We start from the raw sequence: 24,895 nt of genomic DNA on the forward strand, positions 1-24,895 counted from the left end.
CGGGGCCCAGAAGTGTTTTTGTAAATACCTAGCGGTGCCTTTTCTGCCTCTGAGCGGTGCTATCACTGGGCGCTCAGAGGCATCACGTGACCCGTCATTGATGTCACATCATGTCAACTGAGGCGTGACATCAGTGATGCGGTCCCTGCGGGGTTGTGGGTGGAGTTACCCCACGGGTCACACCCAGCATCCACCGCGCGTTTTCCCAATGAATGAGGAGAGGGAAAGCGTGCGGTGGATGCTGGGTGTGACATGCAGGGTAACCCCCCCCCCCACAACCCAGCAGCCATCGTGGAACGCAGAAGAGAGACCCCCGGCTGCATCCGGAACCATGACATGACATCAGTGGATGTCAGAGCTGGCTGCAGCCAGGGGTCACATGATGCATGTGAGCGGTCAGTGATAGCGCCACTCACTTTAGGGGTATCCTATTCTATCTCAATCACCTATCCACTGGATGAGTGATACTAGTTGGATCTGTGGTTGCCACCACTGGGACCCCACTGCTGAGCACAATGTCCCTGCGGCTGACGCCTGTAGGGGACGTCATACCCAGCACATCCCCCGTACGCTCTGGCTGCCGTCCTCTATACGTTTGCTCACGCCGCTCTGTTATTACATTTTTTCCAGTCTATTGACGTATAGAAATATGGTAACCATGGTAACAATTCTGATAGTTTGGGGATTTCGCAGCAGTGTTCACACTTTACACCATTATCCGCCCTTACTATATAACATTACCCAAGAAATGGTAACCGGACAGTAATAAGTCCCTGTACACACTGCTCAGTGCTGTGTCCACCATCACCCTGCACTTTCCTCATGGCAGCCTCTCCCTGCATGCACCAGTTTAGTTTCTGTTAGTACATGTGTCGCCCCTTTATAGTGTGTGGACTCGGCGGGGAGAGTGCTGGTAATGGCAGTACACGGGCTGCAGGCGGGCGGCCAGCCTCGGTACAGGCCTCCATGTTCGCGCACACGCCGCGTCCCCACGGCCTTTCACCCTCACAAAGTCCTCAATGAACTTGGCCACATTTCCCTGTTGTCACATACGGGCAATCGCCGTCCAATCAGATAAGCCGTAGCCTCGTAGCCCCGTGTTTAAACTCTACTACGAGGGCCAATCAGCAGCGACCCGGTCTGCTCAGTTCCCTTGGACCAATCAGCGAAAGGCATGACTGTCTCTGCGCTCGTCAACACAAGAGGCCAGCCAATCAGCACGATCCAAAACATCAAGAAGGGCGAGTACAACACTGGCGAAGAGAAATTCACCAATCAGCAAGCGGGGACCGCCAAAACAAGCATATTAGCCAATAGTCGGCCGAGTGACTGAGTGAAGCGATACTGAGTGGCGGGTCTTTCTTCCAATGAGCGTACACGGTTTACCGACAAGCCCCACCCTACGGTGGGTGACGCGCCGGGTCCTGTGGCTGAGGACATAACGAGGCTGCCGGGCGGGGAGTGCGGAGTGGGGCCCGGAATGTCGGTAAACATGGAGGAATTGCGGCATCAGGTCATGATTAACCAGTTCGTGCTGGCTGCAGGGTGCGCTGCGGACCAGGCCAAGCAGCTACTGCAGGCGGCACACTGGCAGTTTGAGGTGAGACGGCGCACACCATGTTTATACACACGCCCAGTGTACACAACAGCACGCCAGTCCCCGCTGGGAGCCGCACACGGTTGCTATTGACTACCTGTCCTGAGCTATCTACTGGATGCAGCAGGGCCTGTTCACATACATGGGAATCACATTTGTCGCACAGTGTATTGCAGGCAGAGTCTGCCCCCCTGCTCTGCTCTTGCTCTGCTCCTGTGCTCTGCTCCTGTGCTCTGCCTCTCTGCTCTGCTGCCCCCCTGCTCTGCCTCTCTGCTCTGCTGCCCCCCTGCTCTGCTCCTGTGCTCTGCCTCTCTGCTCTGCTGCCCCCCTGCTCTGCTCCTGTGCTCTGCCTCTCTGCTCTGCTGCCCCCCTGCTCTGCTCCTGTGCTCTGCCTCTCTGCTCTGCTGCCCCCCTGCTCTGCTCCTGTGCTCTGCCTCTCTGCTCTGCTCTGCTCCTGTGCTCTGCCTCTCTGCTCTGCTCTGCTCCTGTGCTCTGCCTCTCTGCTCTGCTCTGCTCCTGTGCTCTGCCTCTCTGCTCTGCTCTGCTCCTGTGCTCTGCCTCTCTGCTCTGCTCTGCTCTGCTCCTGTGCTCTGCCTCTCTGCTCTGCTCTGCTCCTGTGCTCTGCCTCTCTGCTCTGCTGCCCCCCTGCTCTGCTCTGCTCCTGTGCTCTGCCTCTCTGCTCTGCTGCCCCTGTGCTCTGCCTCTCTGCTCTGCTGCCCCCGTGCTCTGCTCCTGTGCTCTGCTCTTGCTCTGCCTCTCTGCTCTGCTGCCCCCCTGCTCTGCCTCTCTGCTCTGCTGCCCCCTGCAATTCATGGCTCATTATTATTATTTCTGCAGTGAACATTTTCATAACTCTTTACCTTTTTGGTTTGGTCCTAAGGTGACGCTGACATCGCTGTAAGCCTAAATCCAGGCGGTGTCTGGCCCACATCCGTACTTGTGTATACACCTCTCAATAATTTACTCTATAGGTTCATCCTTGGTATTGGGGACCGCTCATGGAGTGTGATCAGAGTACAGGTCACTGTACAGAAGCCTGTATTCCGCAAAGCAGAGATCCTACAATCTAGGAGGTGTCTGGCTGACCTCCGTGCTTGTGTATACACGTCTCTATAACTTACTCTGTAGGTTCATCCCTGGTATTGGGGACTGCTCATATAGCAACTCCCTAATGTCCTATTCTGGGAGTGTGATCAGAGTACAGGACACTGTACAGAAGCCTGTATTCTGCAAAGCAGAGATCCATAAATCCGCACATCCTATACCCCCCTTCTATCTGAATGTCAGGATTACCAATAATAACCATCTATTATGGGAAAGCTTTTCATGCAGTGACCTAATATGCAACAGTCTTTTGTTTTCTAAAGAGAACCTACCCACTAAAACGATAAGGCCAGTAGTCGGGTAAGCTGTCACTCAAGAAAAGGGAACCGCAACCTTTGACACTGCTCCTGTTGCTTGTAGGGAGTGCTTTCAGCTGTAGTTCTGGACACCTGGAGTGTTGGTGATTGCTGATCCCTGTTCTAGAAATTTCTAGGGGCGACGGTCGTCCTAAATACAGGAACAGAATCTCATTCTTCTTACTATGGGCCCAAAGGAAGTCTACAGAATGTATGGCGCAATCTTGCATCTGTTGTGAGTCTAATCCTTCTATGCAGCCCTGTGTGCACTGCGGCCTGTGGTATATGGCTGCTTGTAAACCTGGTGCCCTGGTCTTGTTTACTGTACACACTAGGAGAAGTGCTGCTGATGGCAGACGTGGTGGAGCGTTTTATATTTCCTCTTACAGAAGTAGAATCTACGTGGATGTGTCTATAAATCCAGTATCTCTATAATACCCCGACACATCATTATGATAGATGACTGCGTACGGACAGCAGTCGGGTCTACATATACATGTCGCACAGTATACGTGCCGGACCCCTGGTACTGCTCTATATGGACCCATCATATTACTGAATTCTCTTGTGTATTGCTGGATAGGTTTGTTGGGGTGTCAGACTGGTTTGGTTGCTGTATTTTGCTTAAATACCCTTCACCAAGATCCTATAGAAAGGGATGGGGGTGGTAGAAAGACCACGTGACCACTGGATCTATTTATAAACATGGTAATTGTATCCATCATATAGCCTTGCATGAGCTCCGTGCCCAGAATATAACCACGCTGGACAACTGTCGGGAGATGATGTTTATGGGTGTGGGATTTGGCTTATTGCAAATGGTACCTCTGAGGGGTTAAAATAAGTAGAATGAAAGTAAATGGGGTAATCAAAATAAGAAATAAAATAAACACGTGGATTATCGCGCGCGTGTGTGTGTGTGTGTATATAATGATGCAATATTGCACATACCACTATATATACTAGTCAGATTAAAAAATAACATACCGACGAGACATTGGTAGTAACTTAGATTATATTTGATTTATTTATTTTGAGATATATACAGTAATTTGCCATTAAGATGAAAAACCCCTACTTTTCCTATTTTTGCATGCGTACATACTCGGTAGCCCTCACAAATAATATAAATGGCCACACACCAGGCGTTGGTTTTCCTTGGTTCCTATGCGCAGTGCTGCTATATATTACTGTACCATGTGTTGAGGACGGGGAACCTTTCTTGTTAATGATGGTAACATGTCTATGTAGACTAATCTAGAACACACAACTTGGGGTTTATTATATTTGTGATATTCAGGATCCATTTTCCCCTTCTATCTTTCTTTTATTTACTATAAATGGTGAATGTTTCTCGGGAAATGTAGAAGTCACTGTGAAACTGTCAGCATTTAGTATTTTTTGCCGATTGTTTATTTCCGATTTCCTAATTTGAGGCCTGTGGAATCTATAGGATAGATGTGCATTGTCAGGACCTGATCTGTATGTCGCAGGATCCTGCTCATTCACATTGGTTGCTTTGTTTTATAAACATTACTGAATTGCTTCCAGCCTTTTCTATCTTTCCTATAAAATGCTGTTTGTTTTTCTATTTTATTTTTTTCGTCGTGTACCACACTTTAACGTCCGAAGTCCTATATGTAGAATTTACTCCTATTGCTGTGAACAGCTTTCTTATGAATTCCGCAGTGTGACTCTTGGGTGGTGAAAGGGTTAGCCCTCATTGTTATTGTTGTCAGTGGTGTCTCCGCCTCGTTCTGCTGCACACACACATATATACTCATGTATATATTTAGGCACAGCTACCTTGTTGGATTTCCTTTGTGTGCCTGCACAATTAGGGGGAGTTGTGTGTATTGTGTTATTAGTGGAGTATGTGAGGGTCATTGTTTACAATGATGCATGGAGTAGGTGGGGGCAGGGCAGCTTTCCTGCCTCTGTGCATTCTGCATATGTTGCATAACAACCACTCGCTGTTTGCCAGACAGATGTATTATTTTTATCATACAGATGGCATATACTATTACTAGTGTCCATGGATAGAAGCCGTTCTCTTGCGCTGTCATGGCACACCTTGTATGTTGGGTAATGGTGGCTGTTGTGTTTGTTTACATACAGTGTGTGCACACTTCCCAGCCTCCGCTCTGTGAGGATTACACACCACTGCACAACATTCTACATTGGGGTCAGAGAGCTCCCATTTAGTGTCACCCCATCCGTGTGTATTTGCAGCATGTGAATACATACCTGGTGTGTCTGTCTATTGTCTTGGGGCTGCTGAAGCAGATATTCCTGTGATCAGCACGCTGTGAATGCCTCCTGCAATATAATTCACAGCACTGCGATACCTGAAAAGTAGAAGTCACCCGCCAGTCCTAAACCACAAAATATCTCTATCTATCTCTCCTTTAATTCTGCAGCATTTTACAGACATTATCATTGCTGTCCCCATTGGGGCTCACAATCTATATTCCCTATCAGTGTGTCTTTGGCGTGTGGGAGCAAACTAGAGAACCCGGGGGAAAACCCCACACACTCCTTGCAGATGTTGTCCATGGTGGGATTTGACCCCAGCGCTGCAAGGCTGCAGTGCTAACCACTGACACACATATATGCAACATGGTGGCTATTAGTGCCAAGCTCTTCCCTTCCTGATGACGGCCATCATTATTTTGTCTGAGGTGTTGCTCCCTTCCTGTTTCTCCTGCCGGTGGAGTGATGTCATTGCCATCCACAAGACAAATCTGGGTTAATGTTCCTTCCACAGCGACATGTTTGCTGACCTCTCATCCTACCTCCTGTATGTGTACACAGTGATCTGCCCTTTGTATTGTACAGCTCCCTGTATATTATACATGCAGTTCAGGGGATACATGCCTGTTTTATCAGTGGGTTACGTATATGGCTTATACAATATTTTATTTTCACATGTTAATTGCCACCTTTGCTAATGTAAGTTGTTTTTTTGTGTCTGTTTAGACTGCCCTCAGCACCTTTTTTCAAGAATCCAATATACCCAGCGCTCAGCATCATCCGCACATGGTGAGTAGTAACCCTCTTCTTTTGGCCCTTGTCTCAGGGGTTAAAATCAGCCCATGAGAGATTGTGTGTGCACTGTCCCCGCTGGCAGGAATGCATAGCGCACGACCGTGATTCCAGAGGTTCACGGCGGCGTGTAAACAGCAGGAGCAGCGTGCGTATCCCCCATAACAAAATGGCCTCCAGGAAAGCGAGAGCATGGCAGGACAGACAGCTGCACAAATACATTCATGTACGATTCACAGCCGTTCTACCTGCGCCTTCATGAAGTAGCACGGTTGTGCAGACTGATTTCTAGTTGTACTAGCACTTAATGTTGGCTTGTTAAACACTTAAATATCTTTACTAATGTTCCCGGTGACTAAAGATCATTGGTCTATTAGGACGGGAGCGTTTTGCAAGAGCCTAAAACACATGCCATGAGCAAATTGTTGGACATGTATGTCTGTACGCTGTATATATCATGCAGTTGTGTAAATTGACAGCCATGTATGCTGCTCATCTATAGATCCTCTGTGTAGACCTTTTCCTTAAAGGGATTTGCCTGTTAGTACACACTACTGTCATGCTAATTAGAGATGGGAGAATTGATTCACAGGATTCCAGTCCATCAGCCTGGTCAGCAATCTGTGCCCGCTGGATAGGAGCCCTGCAAATCTCCTTACCTCCCTGAATTCTCCACTGTTCTAGCTGAGCTGGAGCGATGTCTTCATTGAGGAATGATGGCCACACTACGTCGCACCAGCCTGGCTAATCACAAGAGTGCAGGGAGGTAAGGGACTCCTGTCCAGCGGTCACAGACTACTGAGCTGGCCGATAGAAAGGGTTTCTGGGAATCGATTCTCCCATCTCTAATGTTAACAAATATGAAAGTCATAGGGGGCTGTCCCCTCCCTTATTAGCCAAAATGAGGAACCCTTCATAAAATAATGCTAGGTGTGTTATTGAAGTCAATTTAAGATTATATACTAGAAAGAGCGCCATGCAATTTGTTCTCCCTGAAATCACCGCTGATTAGCTCCTCATGGTATGTTGATATAATACAGATCGGCTATGAAGAAATGGCCCTCCCTAGTATAGGCTATCCATTTTAGATTGTTTTAGAGACCCACTGATGGCTGTTCGATGAAGCTGTGGCCCACAGGTCCGCATCATAATAGTCGCTTTACATTGTCCATTGTTTTTGTACTTGCAGATACCATATTTTTATTAATGGCTATGCTTCATATCATGGCTATAACGACATAGAAACAGTCCCTGAAATCAGCACTCTTTTACATTCTCTGTAATGCAGAGGTTTGGCGAGAACTACAAGCAGGGCACACTTGAAAATCTGCTCTTCATACCTGGCAGAATTTACAAACCAAGGTAACTTGCATGCTGCTTCTACAGCATCTTATTACCTGGGCAGGTGCCTGCAATGATTGGATTACAAATGGTTAACCTCTACAGAGAGCAGATGACTGGGGCAAAGCCAGATCTGGAGTGCCTGTGGCAGGGAGGAAATGCTGATGATTATAACCACTGGCTGCCATCCTCTTCTGATGAATTCCTTTCTTCTGGAACAGCATAGCCGAATGCTCCCAGCTGATTTGACATTTGATCAGGTTTAAAGAAGAAAGTAATGATGTATGAATAGTTCATGCTTAGTCCACCTTGGAACTTTGTTCACTTTCCAATGCCTTGCCTATCTTTATGGTGGAGATAAGGTTAATCCCATCGCATGTGAAGTGTTTATTGAAGGGCTCTGGGGTATTATCTACAGCAGAACACACCAGTGTGTCTTGGTAAGGTTAGATGACATATTAGTAGCATAGTCAATGCTTAGAGTGGTAGCATGCCCTTAAAGGGTATGTGCGCACGATCAGGATTTGAAGCTGAAATTTCCTGAGCGTTTCTGCACCTCTTTGGCAGGAAAAACGCTGGGTGGTATTTGATGCGGTTTTGAAGCGTTTTGTACATCAGTGAATGCTTTTTGGAGCTAAATAAAGTTATTTGGTGGGACATTGCTTAAACCCTTGGATTAGGGTCATAACTGGGGTGAGTATATTGGTTAATTTGAATGATTAAAAAATGTCTTTTGTATTTCAAATAAAGTGTGTGCTCTGGGTCTGTGTGTTTTATTTAACTCTTTACTTTGCTTTAATTAGTTTTGGTCATGAAAAGGTCTGATACCTTGACATCACCAAACAAAAGAGCTGGGTGTCAGCTAGTCCCATTCACCCAATCTTCATTGGCATTTCTATTCATGTAATTTATGAGGCTGCTGTGAGCTGCTATTTTTAGCCTGAGAAGATGCCATTTGCAAACATGGTCTCTGGCCATTAAATAACATCTCACAGCTGGTTCGTTAGCCGCTATGTCTCCCCGATCAGCACTCGGCAGCGCTTTGGATGCAGCGCATTTTTGTTGCGTCCAAAATGTGGTGTTCTAATGCCACACTCTTGTTGTTGGTACATGTGAATCCACCGCATATAATGACACTTCAATCTGTCAAAATCTGCAGCGGAGACCAACGTGTCCGCTACAGAAATTTACATGCTGCGGGTGAGTTTTGGTACGTGGCCACGATCAGGGACCACTGCGGGTTTATACAGCGTCAAACCCGCAGTGTCCAGATGTTACGGTATAGTGGATGGGATCTCTAGAAAGCCCATGTCCACTATGCGTGCATCAGAGACTGCGAATCACCCACGGACACTGACATGCAGCGTGTATTTCCGGACCACTGCATGTCAAATTCTCTTGCGGAGTCGCTAGTCTCCACAACAGAAGTTTGACCACTAGAATGTACAGAATGCGGTAAATCCGCATAGTTCAATGAACACGTGGATTTACCTGCGTTCAGTAGAATGCAACGTTTTGGACGCAGCAAAAATATGCATCCAAAGTGCTGCTACGTCCTGATCTTGAGCACAGAGCTTAAAATTAAAAATAAAAAATAAATAATGGGGCTCCCGCATCATTTTTATAACCAGCAGAGGGAAAGCCGACCACTGGGGGCTGATAATAGCTGGGGAAGAGGCCATTAGCCAACAATGTTCCCTGGCTATTAATATTTGTCCACAGCTGTTTGTTTAGCCTTTACTGGCTAGATTACAGGGGGACCCCAGAAAAAAATTGATGTGGGGCCCCCCTATAAAATTGTAACCAGCAAAAGCTAAACTAGACAGCTGCGGACTGATATAGCTATGGAGGGGGCTGTGAATACTAGACCCCTCTGCGGCTATTTAATATTACCCCTCAGCAGTCCCAGAAATGGCGTATCCATAAGATGCACCAAAACTGGCGCTTAGCCTCCGCTCTTGCCACCGCTACAGAGCAGTGGGGAGTGGGGTGTTAGGGTTGGCAGCTGACATGAAGCCCAGATTAGTAATGAAGGGCGTCTATAAGATGCCTCCATTACTAACCGCGTAGTAAAATGGTCGCCTCTTTTTCAAGAAAAGACACAGCCAGAATAAAGTATTATTTTAATGAAATAAAAAAACACACTGTTCTACATTTTTTCTTCTTATTACTTTCTGCCCGTGAAGCCATCGATCTTCTGGAAAAAAAAAAACGTAAAATAACAAACAGCCATATCCCTTACCTGTCCGCCATCAACGACGCAGTCCACGATTATGCCAACGATTGTCCCACGATCAGGGTCATTTCTACAGCAGTGACATCAGCCATCACTGATGTCACTGCTGTAGAAGACAGCACTGTAAAATCACTCCTGTCAGTATACATGCTGCAGGAGGTCACTAGGGTTGAGCAGCTGATCAGTCCCGGTGAGCTTACCACCCTGGGAACAGTCTTGATAATGTCACATGACCCTGGGAACAATCAGCTGATCAGTGACGTCAGGATTTCCTTAGTATTGCAGGGGTGATGGAATTATTGCCTGTGCAATACTAAGGAAATCCTGAAAACATGACCTGTTGGTGGCTCTTGAGGACTGGAGTTGGGATTAATGGATCAATTATTTAAAACGGACTAAAAAAGTTGTATCTGCACAATTTTTTTGCCAAAGGATTGCTGCTGGATCCATTCTAACTGATCACTACTGGACATGTATACATAGCCTAACTTTTGAACTGTGTTACTTTGATGTCTTTATTGTTTGTACATGTCCCCATTATACTCTTGATTTAAAGAGGTTTTCCACTCTGTAAAATGGTTAAACTAAGAAAAGGAGCAGGTACTTTCCCTTACTGGGTCCATCCCTGGCTTTCCACTGCTGCTCGGAGGTCATATCTCTGGAACCATGTGGCTTATTTATAGAATTAAAAAAAAAAAAAAGACATCTTACGGGAGCAACAGGAATAAAACAAGGAAAAACGATCCACGTTTGACCTAGAGTCAAGTCCTCTTAAAGTTTCTTACCCAGTTCTGTTGGTTTCTTGGGCTACATCCTCATAAAATATCGGTTCACTCTCTGGATCACAGGTGCATGTATAGATGTTTATATGGCCACTAAAGCACAAAAATGACCTTTTGATAGAGAAACCATACTGTAACGTGTACTGCTGACATTCCCTAATGTGTTACCTTCCCCTCTGTGTCGCTGCCTGGCCTTTCACCCCCGTATTAACTAAGTGGGTGCATTAATGTGATCTATTATAGAAGCGAGTTGGATTTCTGTTTAGAAATAATGTGTAATAAAAGGCGGTGACTACAGACTCGCATGACGGGCTACAAGAACAAGGGCCACATCTGCATACTCTCTATATGAAGAGCAGCCCTGTTTCTCAAGACCATTAGAAATAAAGTTGATTGAAGGAAGCACTGGATGAGACTATGTACACAGTCCTACTATTAGCGTATACAGTGCTGACTTCAACTTTTTCTAATGTCTGGGAGGCCCCCTGATGCATTATTTTTCTATACCCTATTAGGGTATGCTGGCTGGCGGGGATTGCTTTGTGCATTGGGACAATGCAGGGCACCCTATAAAACTAAGGATGCCTAGTGACTTCATTGGGATCCATGTTCTTAAACTGGAGGATTGCTGGGTACCCATTAAAACAATGGATAGGCTGTGTCTTCAGTGGATCCTAAAATGGCCAAAGGCCAATGTGTCTTTTTTTTTTTTTTTTTTTTTTTTTTTTATATAGTGATTTTGGAAAACTGAAAATTCTATAATATTAGGGAAAAAAACAAATACCTTAAGAGGATTTAAACCAGTTTTTTTTGTTTTTTTTTGTCACATGCCAACCAGTGAGTGACCTGTACTTTCACCCCACTGTTACATAGTGTTTAGCTGTTCCTTTCTCCTTGGTGGTAAGTAAACAGGGCTGATGCACAGCAGTTGTTTTTCAGGCTGTTGCAATAATTTCCTGATGATCATTGCCCCAGGGACGCTTTATGTTCTGTGAGATTACAGTCAAACAGGAAATGGAGAAAGTGTTTGTGACACAGGAGGAGTCGCACATGAGGATCACCAGCCTCCATGTTTACAGCGCTGCTATCTGTGCTGCTGGAAGAAGACACTCGGGGATTAGTTTTCTTGTAGAGATTCTTCAGAGTTGTGCAATCGGTTACAAGGAAGGGCCTGCAGGATGTGTTTGGTCTTGACACGTCCTGGATGTTTCGGCCTGAGTGTGTGACGCAGCCGGCCAGGGTCTTCATCGGTAACCCCTGCTTGGCTCCTCCTCGTGTGTACACATTATACTTACTAACGTTTGTACCCCGACCATTTCCATTATAGGATGTACGATTTCACCAACGTGGTTTTAGTCCGTATCAAATCCAGGAACTACATGCAGTACAAAAGGCTCAGATGCAATTATTCTACCCATCAGTCTCTTATCTGTATTTTATTATATTTACAGTTGAATGAAATCTGTTCCCTTTATATTAGACTCTTCAAGCTTGGGATCCATTGATTGCAATACTGCGCAAATATCTGCCTGTAGGAGCACAATGTCAGCCCAGAATTGGATTATTAATGTGTCCACTAAAATCAGTGGACCACCAGTGTATTACAAGGATGAGCCAGATCCTTAAAGGGAACCTTTCAGCAGGATTTTTCTAAGTAAACTACAGGCAGTGTCATGTTGGGGCTGCTGCACTGATTAAAATGATACCTAAGGTGAAGAAATCCGTCTTGTGTAATCAGTGTTTGCAGTTTTGAGTTAATGATATGCTTCTGCTCCAAGGCAGGACTGTAGGCAGGGTCTTTCCTTGGTGCTCTAGGCCAGATCAGCAAGATAAGACCCTGCCTACAGTCCAGCCTCGAAGCGCGAGCATATCATTAACTCAAAACTGCAAACACTGATTACACAAGAGCCACAAGATGGATTTCTTCACCTCAGATATAATTTTAATCAGTGCAGCAGCCCTAACATTACAATGCATGTAGTTGACAGTTTCGCTTTAAGAGACAGCTTTGCTCTATAGAAAGGCTCTCCGGGTCCTATATAGGGTGACCATACTCTGTACTATCTGAGTAAGACATATAAAAAGTACACTGCTCAAAAAAATAAAGGGAACACTTAAACAACACAATGTAACTCCAAGTCAATAACATTTCTGTGAAATCTACCTGTCCAGTTATGAAGCAACACGGATTGTGAATCCATTTCTCCTGCTGTTGTGCAAATGGAACAGACAACTGATAGAAATGATAGGCAATTAGCAAGATACCCCCTCTAAAGGAGTGGTTCTGCAGGTGGTGACCACAGACCATTTCTCTGTTCTCATCCTTTTTGGCTGTTGTTTTGGTAATTTTTTCAATTTGCCATTGCTCTCACCCCTAGAGGTACAGTAGCATGAGGCGGTGTCTACAGTACAACCCACAGAAGTTGCTCAGGTAGTGCAGTTCATCCAGGATGGCACATCAGTGCGAGCTGTGGCAATAAGGGTAGCTGTGTCTGTCAGCACAATGTCCAGAGCATGGAGCAGATACCAGGAGATGTGGGGGGAGCCATAGGAGGGCAATAACCCAGCAGCAGGACCATTACCTCCTCCTTTGTGCAAGGAAGAACAGGAAGAGCACTGCCAGAGCCCTGCAAAATGACCTCCAGCAGGCCACAAATGTGCATGTGTCTGCACAAACTGTTAGAAACCGACTCCATGACTTTGGTATGAGGGCCCGACGTCCACAGATGGGGGTTGTGCTCACAGCCCAACACCATGCAGGAAGCTTGGCATTTGCCACAGAACACCAGGATTGGCAAAGTCGCCCTGTGCTCTTCGCAGATGAAAGCAGGTTCCCACTGAGCACACATGACAGACGTGACAGAGTCTGCAGACGCCGTGGAGAGTGATCTGCTGCCTGCAACAGCCTTCAGCATGACCGGTTTGGCAGTGGGTCAGTAATGGTGTGGGGTGGCATTTCTTTGGAGGGCCGCACAGCCCTACATGTGCTCGCCAGCGGTAGCCTGACTGCCATTAGGTACCGAGATGAGATCCTCAGACCCCTTGTGAGACCATATGCTGGTGCGGTTGGCCCTGGGTTCCTCCTAATGCAGGACAATGCCAGACCTCATGTGGCTGGAGTGTGTCAGCAGTTCCTGCAAGATGAAGGCATTGAAGCTATGGACTGGTCCGCCCGTTCCCCAGACCTGAATCTGATTGAGCACATCTGGGTCATCATGTCTTGCTCCATCCACCAACGTCACATTGCACCACAGACTGTCCAGGAGTTGGCGGATGCTTTAGTCCAGGTCTGGGAGGAGATCCCACAGGAGACCATCCGTAACCTCATCAGGAGCATGCCCAGATGTTGTAGGGAGGTCATACAGGCACGTGGAGGCCACACACAATACTGAGCCTCATTTTGACTTGTTTTAAGGACATTACATCAAAGTTGGATCAGCCTGTAGTGTGTTTTTCCACTTTAATTTTGGGGGGGGACTCCAACTCCAGGCTTCCATTGGTTAATAAATTTGATTTCCATTGATGATTTTTGTGTGATTTTGTTGTCGGCCCATTCAACTTTGTACAGAACAAAGTATTCAATGAGAATATTTCATTCATTCAGATCAAGGATGTGTTATTTGAGTGTTCCCTTTATTTTTTTGAGCAGTGTAGTTATCTTGTGAAAAAATGGGAGGAAGCCACTGCTAGTCACATCTGGTGGCTTATCTGTACAGGGAAACGACAAAAGGGCTAGACACAGCTAACTGTAGGTTTATATTAATCAATTTGTGGCATTAAAAGACCACCAATCAGTAATAAGTGTTTACCAATGTTTACAGTATTGCGTAATAGCCTGTTTAGACTGCACTGAGCGATCAATAATAGCTTGTTCTGTGCGCATAGGCTGCCGTAGTTCTCGGCTTGAGCCCTGTTTACACAGGACGATGTACTGCTGAGACTGATTACGTTTCATGCAGCATAAAAGATCATTTCACCTGACAAATGAAGGTTTTGCTCTTTCACCGCTTGATTGGCAGCCTGTTTACATTGCAAGATTATAATGTGGCCAACCAAATGATAAATCTGCTGGTACTTTATTAAGCCCCCGTCTCACATAGTGAGATCGCTAGCGAGATCGCTGCTGTGTCACGGTTTTGGTGACGCAACAGCGACCTCACCAGCGATGTCGCTATGTGTGACACTTTTGCAGCGATCAGGCCCCTGCTGTGAGGTCGCTGATCGCTGCAAAGTGTCCTGGACCATTTTTTGGTCGTTGCCCTCCCGCTGGTCAGCACACATCGCTGTGTGTGACCAGCGGGAGCAGCGATCAGGCTGGTAACCATGATAAACACTGGGTTACTAGGGGCACACACGCACTTAGTAACTCGCTGTTTATCATGGTTATGAGCCTACTAAAGTGAGCGGTAACCTCCCGCTCACCGTAGCAGAGTGGTAACCATGATAAACAACGGGTTACTAGGAGCGCGTGTGCCCCTAGTAACCCAATGTTTATCATGGTTACCAGCCTGCTCCTGCTTCAGCAGGCTGGTAACCAGGAGCAGGACATCGTGGAAAGATTCTTTCCACGATGTCTCTGCTCCCCTGATCGTTGGTGAGCCTGCCTGTTTGACAGCTCACCAGTGACCACATAGCGACGCAGCAACGATCCCTGACAGGTCGTATCGTTGTCGGGATCGTTGCAGCGTCTCTAAGTGTGACGGGGCCTTTAAAGAAGTTGTCCACTACCCTGACTCTGTTAATGGTTTTGTCATAAATGCTTGAAGGGATTGTTCCACGAACAAAATACACTTTAATCAATATATCTTGGAGTAAAACTAAGTTTCACAATTGGAGGTTGAGTATCCCTGTGCTGAGATAATCTTATAAATGTTCCCCTGCTGTGTATTGTGTAATGGCCGTGTCTGACCGTGCAGGAACATGGTCTGATCATACCACATCTCCTGGGCAGGGGTGGAAGCTAAAGACAGGAACATAGCTGCTGGTTTCTGTAAGGAAAATAATTTCCCTGCCTGTTTAAAAACCTGTTTTACTTCACAAAGAATCATCTGCGATCCCCTTCTGTAATGTCTTTATACTCTTTTGCTTCCTCCCCTGCCCAGGAGTTGTGGTATATCTGACCATGTTTCTGCATGGTCGTACATATCCATTACACAGGGGCACATTTATAAGATTCTCGTGACAGGAACATTTTTTATTTTTTTTCACCAATTGTGGAACTAAGAATAGAAAATTCATTAATTAAAATGTACTTTGTTTTACAACCCCTTTAAGGATAATATCCCTAAGGATCCCCATGTACCTTTTCTGCCAAGTTTCATTTTGTTTACTGCCTTTCTGTCTCTCTTCCTGTGCCCTGGCACCAGCTCTGCTGTCATAGTTATCACTTCCTTTTCAAATTCCTGTGCTCCCTTCTTACTTCATTTCTCATAATTCCTGGTGATGCGCTGCAAGCCAGCAGTGAGCACAGACCTGTAACTCCTCCCCCAGAGTCACACACAGCATCAGCAGGATGTCCTGTACAGGACACTGGTACAGGAAATAGAAGTAATGCACAAAGCACCAGCCCTGCCAGTAGAGGTTATCCCCTACTTCCCTTCACTGACAAATGGATATATTAGATGGATGGATATATTACAGGGGTGCACAACATTTTTTGGTCCAAGGACCACATTGCCATACTGAACCAATCCAGAGGGCCGCAAACATTTTTAAAGGGATAATTATTAGTGTTGAGCGAGTATGTTCTATTAACCCTTTCGGCGAGTATGCTCAGGCCGAGCACCGAGTAGTTACAGCTGCTCGGTGATATGTTTGAATCACTCCCATGTGCATGATTTGCGACTGTTTTGACAACTTTAATACATGTGTAAGAAATAGACACTCTGTCCCTTACTTTTATTTTTATCATTATACTGCCCCATAAATATATTTATCTCCTATACTGCGCCCCTGAATACATACCGTATTTTTCGGACTAAAAGACGCACTTTTTTTCCTCAAATTTTGGAGGAAAGTGGGGGGGTGCGTCTTGTAGTCCGAATGCTAGCCATAGTATATTCTATACATTACATGATCAGGGGGGGGCATGCATTACCAGGATGGGGATCGGGGGGGGGGGGGGCACGTATAACAGGATGGAGGGGGACATTACCCCTATAACAGTGTCAGCAGCAGACCCCCTCCCCCTTAACAGGGCATCATGACCACATTTTTTGCTTAATTTTTTTTTCTATTTTCCTCCTTTAAAACTTGGGTGCATCTTATGGTCTGGTGCGATTTATAGTCCGAAAAATACGGTAATTGACCCTAGTTGTGCTTCCTGCACAAAATATCCCCACCATACTGCCCCTCTCTGTAATATTACCAACACTGCCCATCTCCATAATATACTCCCCACACACACAGTGCCCCAGTTCATAATATACCCCCCCCCTACACTGATCCTCTCCAAAATAAATATCCCAAACTGGCCCTTTCAATAATATTCTTTCCACATTGCGGCCATCTTCATAAAGTCCACCCACCCCACTAGCCCTCGCTATATTTTGCCCCCTTTCACAATCCTCCTCATAATGTTCCTTGGCAGTTACACAGACCCTCCCATCCCACAGCCTCTTCATCTAAAATGATGATTTATCTTCAGCTCCTCCATGGAGCGCTTACCAAGATCCGACGTCTGTGGCGCCGGCAGCAGTGTGATGTCAGCAGTGAGCTGACCTCGTGACATTGCTGGACGACGTCAGGACAGACACGCTACTCTGCCCTAGTCCCGGCGTCGCAGTGTTGAACTCTATTTGTGTCTAAATAGAAACGTGAATATATTTGAATATAGGAGAAAAGGAGAGACTGGAGGGGTGTCTCCTCAACTGCTGTATGCATACAGGTACAAGGGAGAGCTGTGTCTGCAGCATGCCCATGAACAGGGTATAAAACCCCACCCACCCACCAATTTCCAGAGTCCGGAAGTGAAGGAGAATCTGATGTGAGGTTTCTGGACACAGGAGATGCTCAGCCAGACATCATTTGACCAGAAGAACAGCTGGGGTTACAGCAAGCAGTTAGTTGTAAAGTAGTGGCCAACCCCTTAAAGGAAAACATTGGTCCTGGGTGGAGATCAGTCAGGAATTATTATTATTCATTACTAGAACGCCATTTATTCTATGGCACTTAACATGTGGAAGGAGTATACATAATAAAAACAAGTACAATAATCTTAAACCATAGATGTCACCGACTGGTACAAGAGGAGCGAGGACCCTGCCCGCGAGGGCTCACAATCTATTAGAGGGTTAGGATGCAGTAGGTGAGGGTAGAGCTGGTCGTGCAGCGGTATGGTGGAACGATGGTTACTGCAGGTTGTACGCTTGTTTGAAGAGGTGGGTCTTCAGGTTCCTTTTGAAGGTTTCCACGGTAGGCGAGAGTCTGATATGTTGGGGTAGAGAGTTCCAGAGTAGGGGGGATGCACGGGAGAAATCTTGTATGCGATTGTGGGAAGAGGAGATAAGGGGGGAGTAGAGAAGAAGATCTTGTGAGAATCGGAGGTTGCGTGTAGGTAAGTACCGGAGACTAGGTCACAGATGTATGGAGGAGACATGTTGTGGATGGGTTTGTATGCTATGATTAGGGTTTTGAACTGGAGTCTCTGGGCAGTGGGGAGCCAGTGCAGGGATTGACAGAGGGGAGAGGCCAGGCAATAGCAGGGGGACAGGTGGATTTGTCAGGCAGCATAGTTTAGGATAGATTGGAGAGGTGTGAGAGTGTTAGAAGGGAGGCCACAGAGCAGGAGGTTGCAGTAGTCGAGGCGGGAGATGAGGGCATGGACTAGGGTTTTTACAAATTATTGATTAAGAAATGTACTGATCTGGGAAGTATTTTTGAGTTGCAGTCGGCAGGAAGTGAAAAGGGCTTGCATGTGTGGTTTGAAGGAGAGATCCGAGTCCAGGGTTACCCCAAGGCACCAAGCTTGCGGCACTGGGGAGAGTGAGCAGTCATTGACTTTAATTGATAGGTCCGTTGGGGAGGGGGGAAAGATGATTAATTCAGTTTTTTCCATGTGAACTTTTAGAAATCTAGCAGAGAGGAAGGATAAAACAGCGGACAGACATTGTGGGATTCTGGTTAGTAGGGAGGTGATATCTGGTCCAGAGAGGTAGATCTGTGTGTCATCAGCATAGAGGTGGTACTGAAAGACATGGGACTCTGAGCTGTCCGAGGCCGAAGGTGTAGATGGAGAAGAACAGGGCGCCTAGAAGTGAACCTTGCGGGACACCAACAGATAGGGGGCAAGATGATGATGAGGAGGTGGTGTGTGAGTGGGAGACACTGAATGTCCTGTCTGTTAGGTATGACCAAGATAGGGCTGAGTATGTTATGCCAAGAGATGAGTCTGTAGGAAGAGGGAATGGTCCACTGTGTCAAAGGCAGATGACAGGTCCAGGAGGAGGAGAACAGAGTAGTGTCGCTTGGATTTGGCGGTTAGTTGGTCATGGACTGTAGTCAGGGCAGTTTCAGTGGAGTGATGTGGTCGAAGAGGGAGCAGGAGGAGAGGTGGGAGGACAGTTCAAGATGGCCATGTTGTTCCAGTAGTTTTGAGGCATAGATGGAATTTTTTTTTTTTTTAAAACTACTTCCACTTTTTCCCATTTACAACAGAAGCAATAGTCAAAATATACACCCACCTTCCTCTAGGAATGTCCATTATTAGTCCTAGGTAAATCTGCATGCCCATTTCTATCTACACATCCCACCAATGTCATTGCCATCTTATCACGTATAGACGTATCTTTGTAGGCCGGGATACAATGTCAATGAGGGGCACAGAAAACAAGGATACAATAAGAAAATGAAATGTTGAGCACATGTATAGTTCTATTTCAGTAGACAGGCCTGCAATGTTGCTCCTTAGGTGGATGAGCCAGATGTGCTGTCTTTTACAATAAGATCTTTACTTCTAAGTAACTTTTTCCAAGACATTTACTTGCTCTGCTTTGAGGAGCTTCTGATGACCAGGGCTGTGGAGGCGCAGTCTGTGTCCATTTTGGTGGAGTCAGTATAAAATGGACCAAATCCTAAAATATATATTTTGGGAAAATTATGAAATGTCCTATCAGTGTCTGCTCTGTTAGTGACCTCTGCTTTTAGTTGAGATGAATCTGTGCTGCACTTTATGTACACGCTCAGTAGTGAGATGAATCTGTGCTGCACTTTATGTACACGCTCAGTAGTGAGGCAGTGAGATGAATCTGTGCTGCACTTTATGTACACGCTCAGTAGTGAGATGAATCTGTGCTGCACTTTATGTACACGCTCAGTAGTGAGGCAGTGAGATGAATCTGTGCTGCACTTTATGTACATGCTCAGTAGTGAGATGAATCTGTGCTGCACTTTATGTACACGCTCAGTAGTGAGGCAGTGAGATGAATCTGTGCTGCACTTTATGTACATGCTCAGTAGTGAGGCAGTGAGATGAATCTGTGCTGCACTTTATGTACACGCTCAGTAGTGAGGCAGTGAGATGAATCTGTGCTGCACTTTATGTACATGCTCAGTAGTGAGATGAATCTGTGCTGCACTTTATGTACACGCTCAGTAGTGAGGCAGTGAGATGAATCTGTGCTGCACTTTATGTACACGCTCAGTAGTGAGGCAGTGAGATGAATCTGTGCTGCACTTTATGTACACGCTCAGTAGTGAGGCAGTGAGATGAATCTGTGCTGCACTTTATGTACACGCTCAGTAGTGAGGCAGTGAGATGAATCTGTGCTGCACTTTATGTACATGCTCAGTAGTGAGGCAGTGAGATGAATCTGTGCTGCACTTTATGTACATGCTCAGTAGTGAGATGAATCTGTGCTGCACTTTATGTACATGCTCAGTAGTGAGATGAATCTGTGCTGCACTTTATGTACACGCTCAGTAGTGAGGCAGTGAGATGAATCTGTGCTGCACTTTATGTACACGCTCAGTAGTGAGGCAGTGAGATGAATCTGTGCTGCACTTTATGTACACGCTCAGTAGTGAGGCAGTGAGATGAATCTGTGCTGCACTTTATGTACACGCTCAGTAGTGAGGCAGTGAGATGAATCTGTGCTGCACTTTATGTACACGCTCAGTAGTGAGGCAGTGAGATGAATCTGTGCTGCACTTTATGTACACGCTCAGTAGTGAGGCAGTGAGATGAATCTGTGCTGCACTTTATGTACACGCTCAGTAGTGAGGCAGTGAGATGAATCTGTGCTGCACTTTATGTACATGCTCAGTAGTGAGATGAATCTGTGCTGCACTTTATGTACATGCTCAGTAGTGAGATGAATCTGTGCTGCACTTTATGTACACGCTCAGTAGTGAGGCAGTGAGATGAATCTGTGCTGCACTTTATGTACATGCTCAGTAGTGAGATGAATCTGTGCTGCACTTTATGTACACGCTCAGTAGTGAGGCAGTGAGATGAATCTGTGCTGCACTTTATGTACACGCTCAGTAGTGAGGCAGTGAGATGAATCTGTGCTGCACTTTATGTACACGCTCAGTAGTGAGGCAGTGAGATGAATCTGTGCTGCACTTTATGTACACGCTCAGTAGTGAGGCAGTGAGATGAATCTGTGCTGCACTTTATGTACATGCTCAGTAGTGAGGCAGTGAGATGAATCTGTGCTGCACTTTATGTACACGCTCAGTAGTGAGGTTGTGAGATGAATCTGTGCTGCACTTTATGTACATGCTCAGTAGTGAGGCAGTGAGATGAGTCTGTGCTGCACTTTATGTACACGCTCAGTAGTGAGGCAGTGAGATGAATCTGTGCTGCACTTTATGTACACGCTCAGTAGTGAGGTTGTGAGATGAATCTGTGCTGCACTTTATGTACATGCTCAGTAGTGAGGCAGTGAGATGAATCTGTGCTGCACTTTATGTACATGCTCAGTAGTGAGATGAATCTGTGCTGCACTTTATGTACACTCTCAGTAGTGAGATGAATCTGTGCTGCACTTTATGTACATGCTCAGTAGTGAGGCAGTGAGATGAGTCTGTGCTGCACTTTATGTACACGCTCAGTAGTGAGGCAGTGAGATGAATCTGTGCTGCACTTTATGTACACGCTCAGTAGTGAGGTTGTGAGATGAATCTGTGCTGCACTTTATGTACATGCTCAGTAGTGAGGCAGTGAGATGAGTCTGTGCTGCACTTTATGTACACGCTCAGTAGTGAGGCAGTGAGATGAATCTGTGCTGCACTTTATGTACACGCTCAGTAGTGAGGTTGTGAGATGAATCTGTGCTGCACTTTATGTACATGCTCAGTAGTGAGGCAGTGAGATGAATCTGTGCTGCACTTTATGTACATGCTCAGTAGTGAGATGAATCTGTGCTGCACTTTATGTACACTCTCAGTAGTGAGATGAATCTGTGCTGCACTTTATGTACATGCTCAGTAGTGAGGCAGTGAGATGAGTCTGTGCTGCACTTTATGTACACGCTCAGTAGTGAGGCAGTGAGATGAATCTGTGCTGCACTTTATGTACACGCTCAGTAGTGAGGTTGTGAGATGAATCTGTGCTGCACTTTATGTACATGCTCAGTAGTGAGGCAGTGAGATGAGTCTGTGCTGCACTTTATGTACACGCTCAGTAGTGAGGCAGTGAGATGAATCTGTGCTGCACTTTATGTACACGCTCAGTAGTGAGGCAGTGAGATGAGTCTGTGCTGCACTTTATGTACACGCTCAGTAGTGAGGCAGTGAGATGAATCTGTGCTGCACTTTATGTACACGCTCAGTAGTGAGGCAGTGAGATGAGTCTGTGCTGCACTTTATGTACACGCGAGGCAGTGAGATGAATCTGTGCTGCACTTTATGTACACGCTCAGTAGTGAGGCAGTGAGATGAATCTGTGCTGCACTTTATGTACATGCTCAGTAGTGAGGCAGTGAGATGAATCTGTGCTGCACTTTATGTACACGCTCAGTAGTGAGGCAGTGAGATGAATCTGTGCTGCACTTTATGTACACGCTCAGTAGTGAGGCAGTGAGATGAGTCTGTGCTGCACTTTATGTACACGCTCAGTAGTGAGGCAGTGAGATGAATCTGTGCTGCACTTTATGTACACGCTCAGTAGTGAGGCAGTGAGATGAATCTGTGCTGCACTTTATGTACACGCTCAGTAGTGAGGCAGTGAGATGAGTCTGTGCTGCACTTTATGTACACGCGAGGCAGTGAGATGAGTCTGTGCTGCACTTTATGTACACGCGAGGCAGTGAGATGAATCTGTGCTGCACTTTATGTACACGCTCAGTAGTGAGGCAGTGAGATGAGTCTGTGCTGCACTTTATGTACACGCGAGGCAGTGAGATGAATCTGTGCTGCACTTTATGTACATGCTCAGTAGTGAGGCAGTGAGATGAGTCTGTGCTGCACTTTATGTACACGCTCAGTAGTGAGGCAGGGCTGAGGAGTCGGGAGTCAGGGAAATTGAGGAGTTGGTAGTTTGGTTTACTGACTCCACAGCCCTGCTGCTGACGTTTGGTAAGAGCGAGCTACCACTCCTTCTCCCACTTAATAAGCTTTGTGCAACTATGGCAAGCAGCAGTTGCCTTGCTGGTATGCCTTCTGATAATCAAGGAGAGCATTATAGCCAGCCATTATCTTGCCGGACTCCTAATTAACTGTATGATGACATCTATATGTACAAGTACTGTCCTGTTGCTACAAATAGAGAATCTCTGTGCTTTCTGACCTAAAGTCTTGCATTAGACATAAATGTTTTGCCCAGTTGTAAGCACCAGTTGTCTTGAAGTTTCTGATAGTTTAAAATCTCTTAAAACGTCCCATCAAAACTGAGATTTGCTAGTTTATCTGGTAGTGCACGGCTATTAGTACTGGAGTTAACTTTGATCCACAATTTCAAGGTTAAATTGTTCAGTGACCATGAATATCTTGCTCTGCCAATATTACCCTGGATACATCTGCACAGAGTAGTGGCTGATTTCAGACAGAAGGGCACTAACTAAGCTACATGTTTATAATGCTTTGTGCCTACTATTTCATGTTCTTCTTATTAACCATGCCTTTACCTTCTTATATTTCAGATGTGTACACCAAGTAACACGCCAGCCACTCCTCCCAACTTCCCAGATGCTTTAGCCATGTTTTCTAAACTTCGAACCTCAGAGAGCTTGCAAAATAGCAGCAGTCCAGCGGCTTCAAATGCCTGTTCTCCTCCTGGCAGTTTTAACCCGTATTGGGCTTCATCACCTCCTAGCCAACAGCCCATCTGGCTGCCTCCAGCCTCTCCAACATCACACCTCCATCATCACCACCATCATCCACCACCAGCTTGGCCCCCAACCTCCCAGCCTGCAGGGGGCCCCCAGAAAGCCATGACTGCCATGGATGGGCAGAGATAAGACTGGGTTTGAGTGCACTGAAGAGGGGAGGAGGCGGAGTGGCTCCTTTCTCTCTCCCTTCCTCATGTTGATTTTTATGAACTGACTTTTTTTTTTTTTTTTTTTTTTTTTTTTATAAATGAGCGGTTCTGAAATTTTTTTTTCTTTTTTGAAGACCAGAGAAAGTGGACATGGGGGTAATAAATGTCACCCCTCTTCTCCCCATTTCTTTTTAATATATAATTATAATATATAAAGATTTGAATTTATGTGAAATATTGGAGGAGGGGGACAGAGAATGTGTTTTTTTTTTTTTTTTTTTTTTTTTTTTTTATATAAGGCCCGCTGAATATGTGTACCTGGATCTGAATGGAGAAGGAGCACCTTTTTAACAGTTGCATCAAATGGAAAGAAGCTTTAAGTGATTGTCTCCCCCCCCTGCCCATTACTCTTCCCCAGTCTGTGATGGAACAGGAAGCGTGAACCTACCTGAAACATTGTGTAGAAGTTTATTGTGCCCACCTACCCAGATCATGTTGTTCAGAAGAGAGCAAGCAATTGGTGGGATCATGGCGTCTGCATTGCTGAGTGAAGGGCAGTATTAAGAAGCCTACATAGAAGGCAAGAAGAGCTTTAGTGTAACAAATGGAGATTGGCTTTTTCAGACGGACTAGCTTGGTGATCCAGCGTCTATGGAGCTGGGGATTTTACTACCCACTTCATGAATAATTTCATTTTGTCACTTTATTGCAACACTTCAACATGGCATAAAGACTTGATCCAGAAGACATAATAACATTGGTGTCTTGTTATAATAGAATATAGACCATTTCTCCATCATAGGTTGCCACCTTGGGATAAAAGAATCTCCTGAAACCATGCCTGGTTATTCTGTATGGAAGAATACCCTAACCTTGAGCTGTCACCTTTTATATGCTGCTTAAAAGGGCACCATCCAATGATTTAAGACATTGTTTCTTTACTACCATTTTGCTTCCATGGCCACGTGGCAGTATTAGAGCTACTATGTACCCCCTCCCCCAAAGCAATAAGAGCGCACCAGAGAATCACCCTGACCGCCCTCCTAACCTCCCAATGCTGTCCTCAATGTGATC

At 45.8% G+C, this 24,895-nt stretch overlaps 1 protein-coding gene across 1 annotated transcript; it reads left to right on the forward strand.

Annotated features, from left to right (window-relative positions):
- Window positions 1-1,396: 1,396 nt before the first annotated feature.
- Window positions 1,397-24,106, forward strand: UBALD2 (UBA like domain containing 2). The gene is made up of 3 exons (XM_073683948.1): window positions 1,397-1,600; window positions 5,977-6,039; window positions 23,484-24,106. The coding sequence occupies exons 1-3, from the start codon at window positions 1,481-1,483 to the stop codon at window positions 23,799-23,801; spliced, it is 501 nt and encodes a 166-aa protein (XP_073540049.1). The 5' UTR covers window positions 1,397-1,480; the 3' UTR covers window positions 23,802-24,106.
- The last annotated feature ends 789 nt before the right edge of the window (window positions 24,107-24,895 follow it).

Source organism: Phyllobates terribilis, unplaced genomic scaffold (genome assembly GCF_046119375.1).
Source record: "Phyllobates terribilis strain yellow unplaced genomic scaffold, ASM4611937v1 Scaffold_5__5_contigs__length_657084704, whole genome shotgun sequence".
Lineage (NCBI taxonomy): Eukaryota > Metazoa > Chordata > Amphibia > Anura > Dendrobatidae > Phyllobates > Phyllobates terribilis.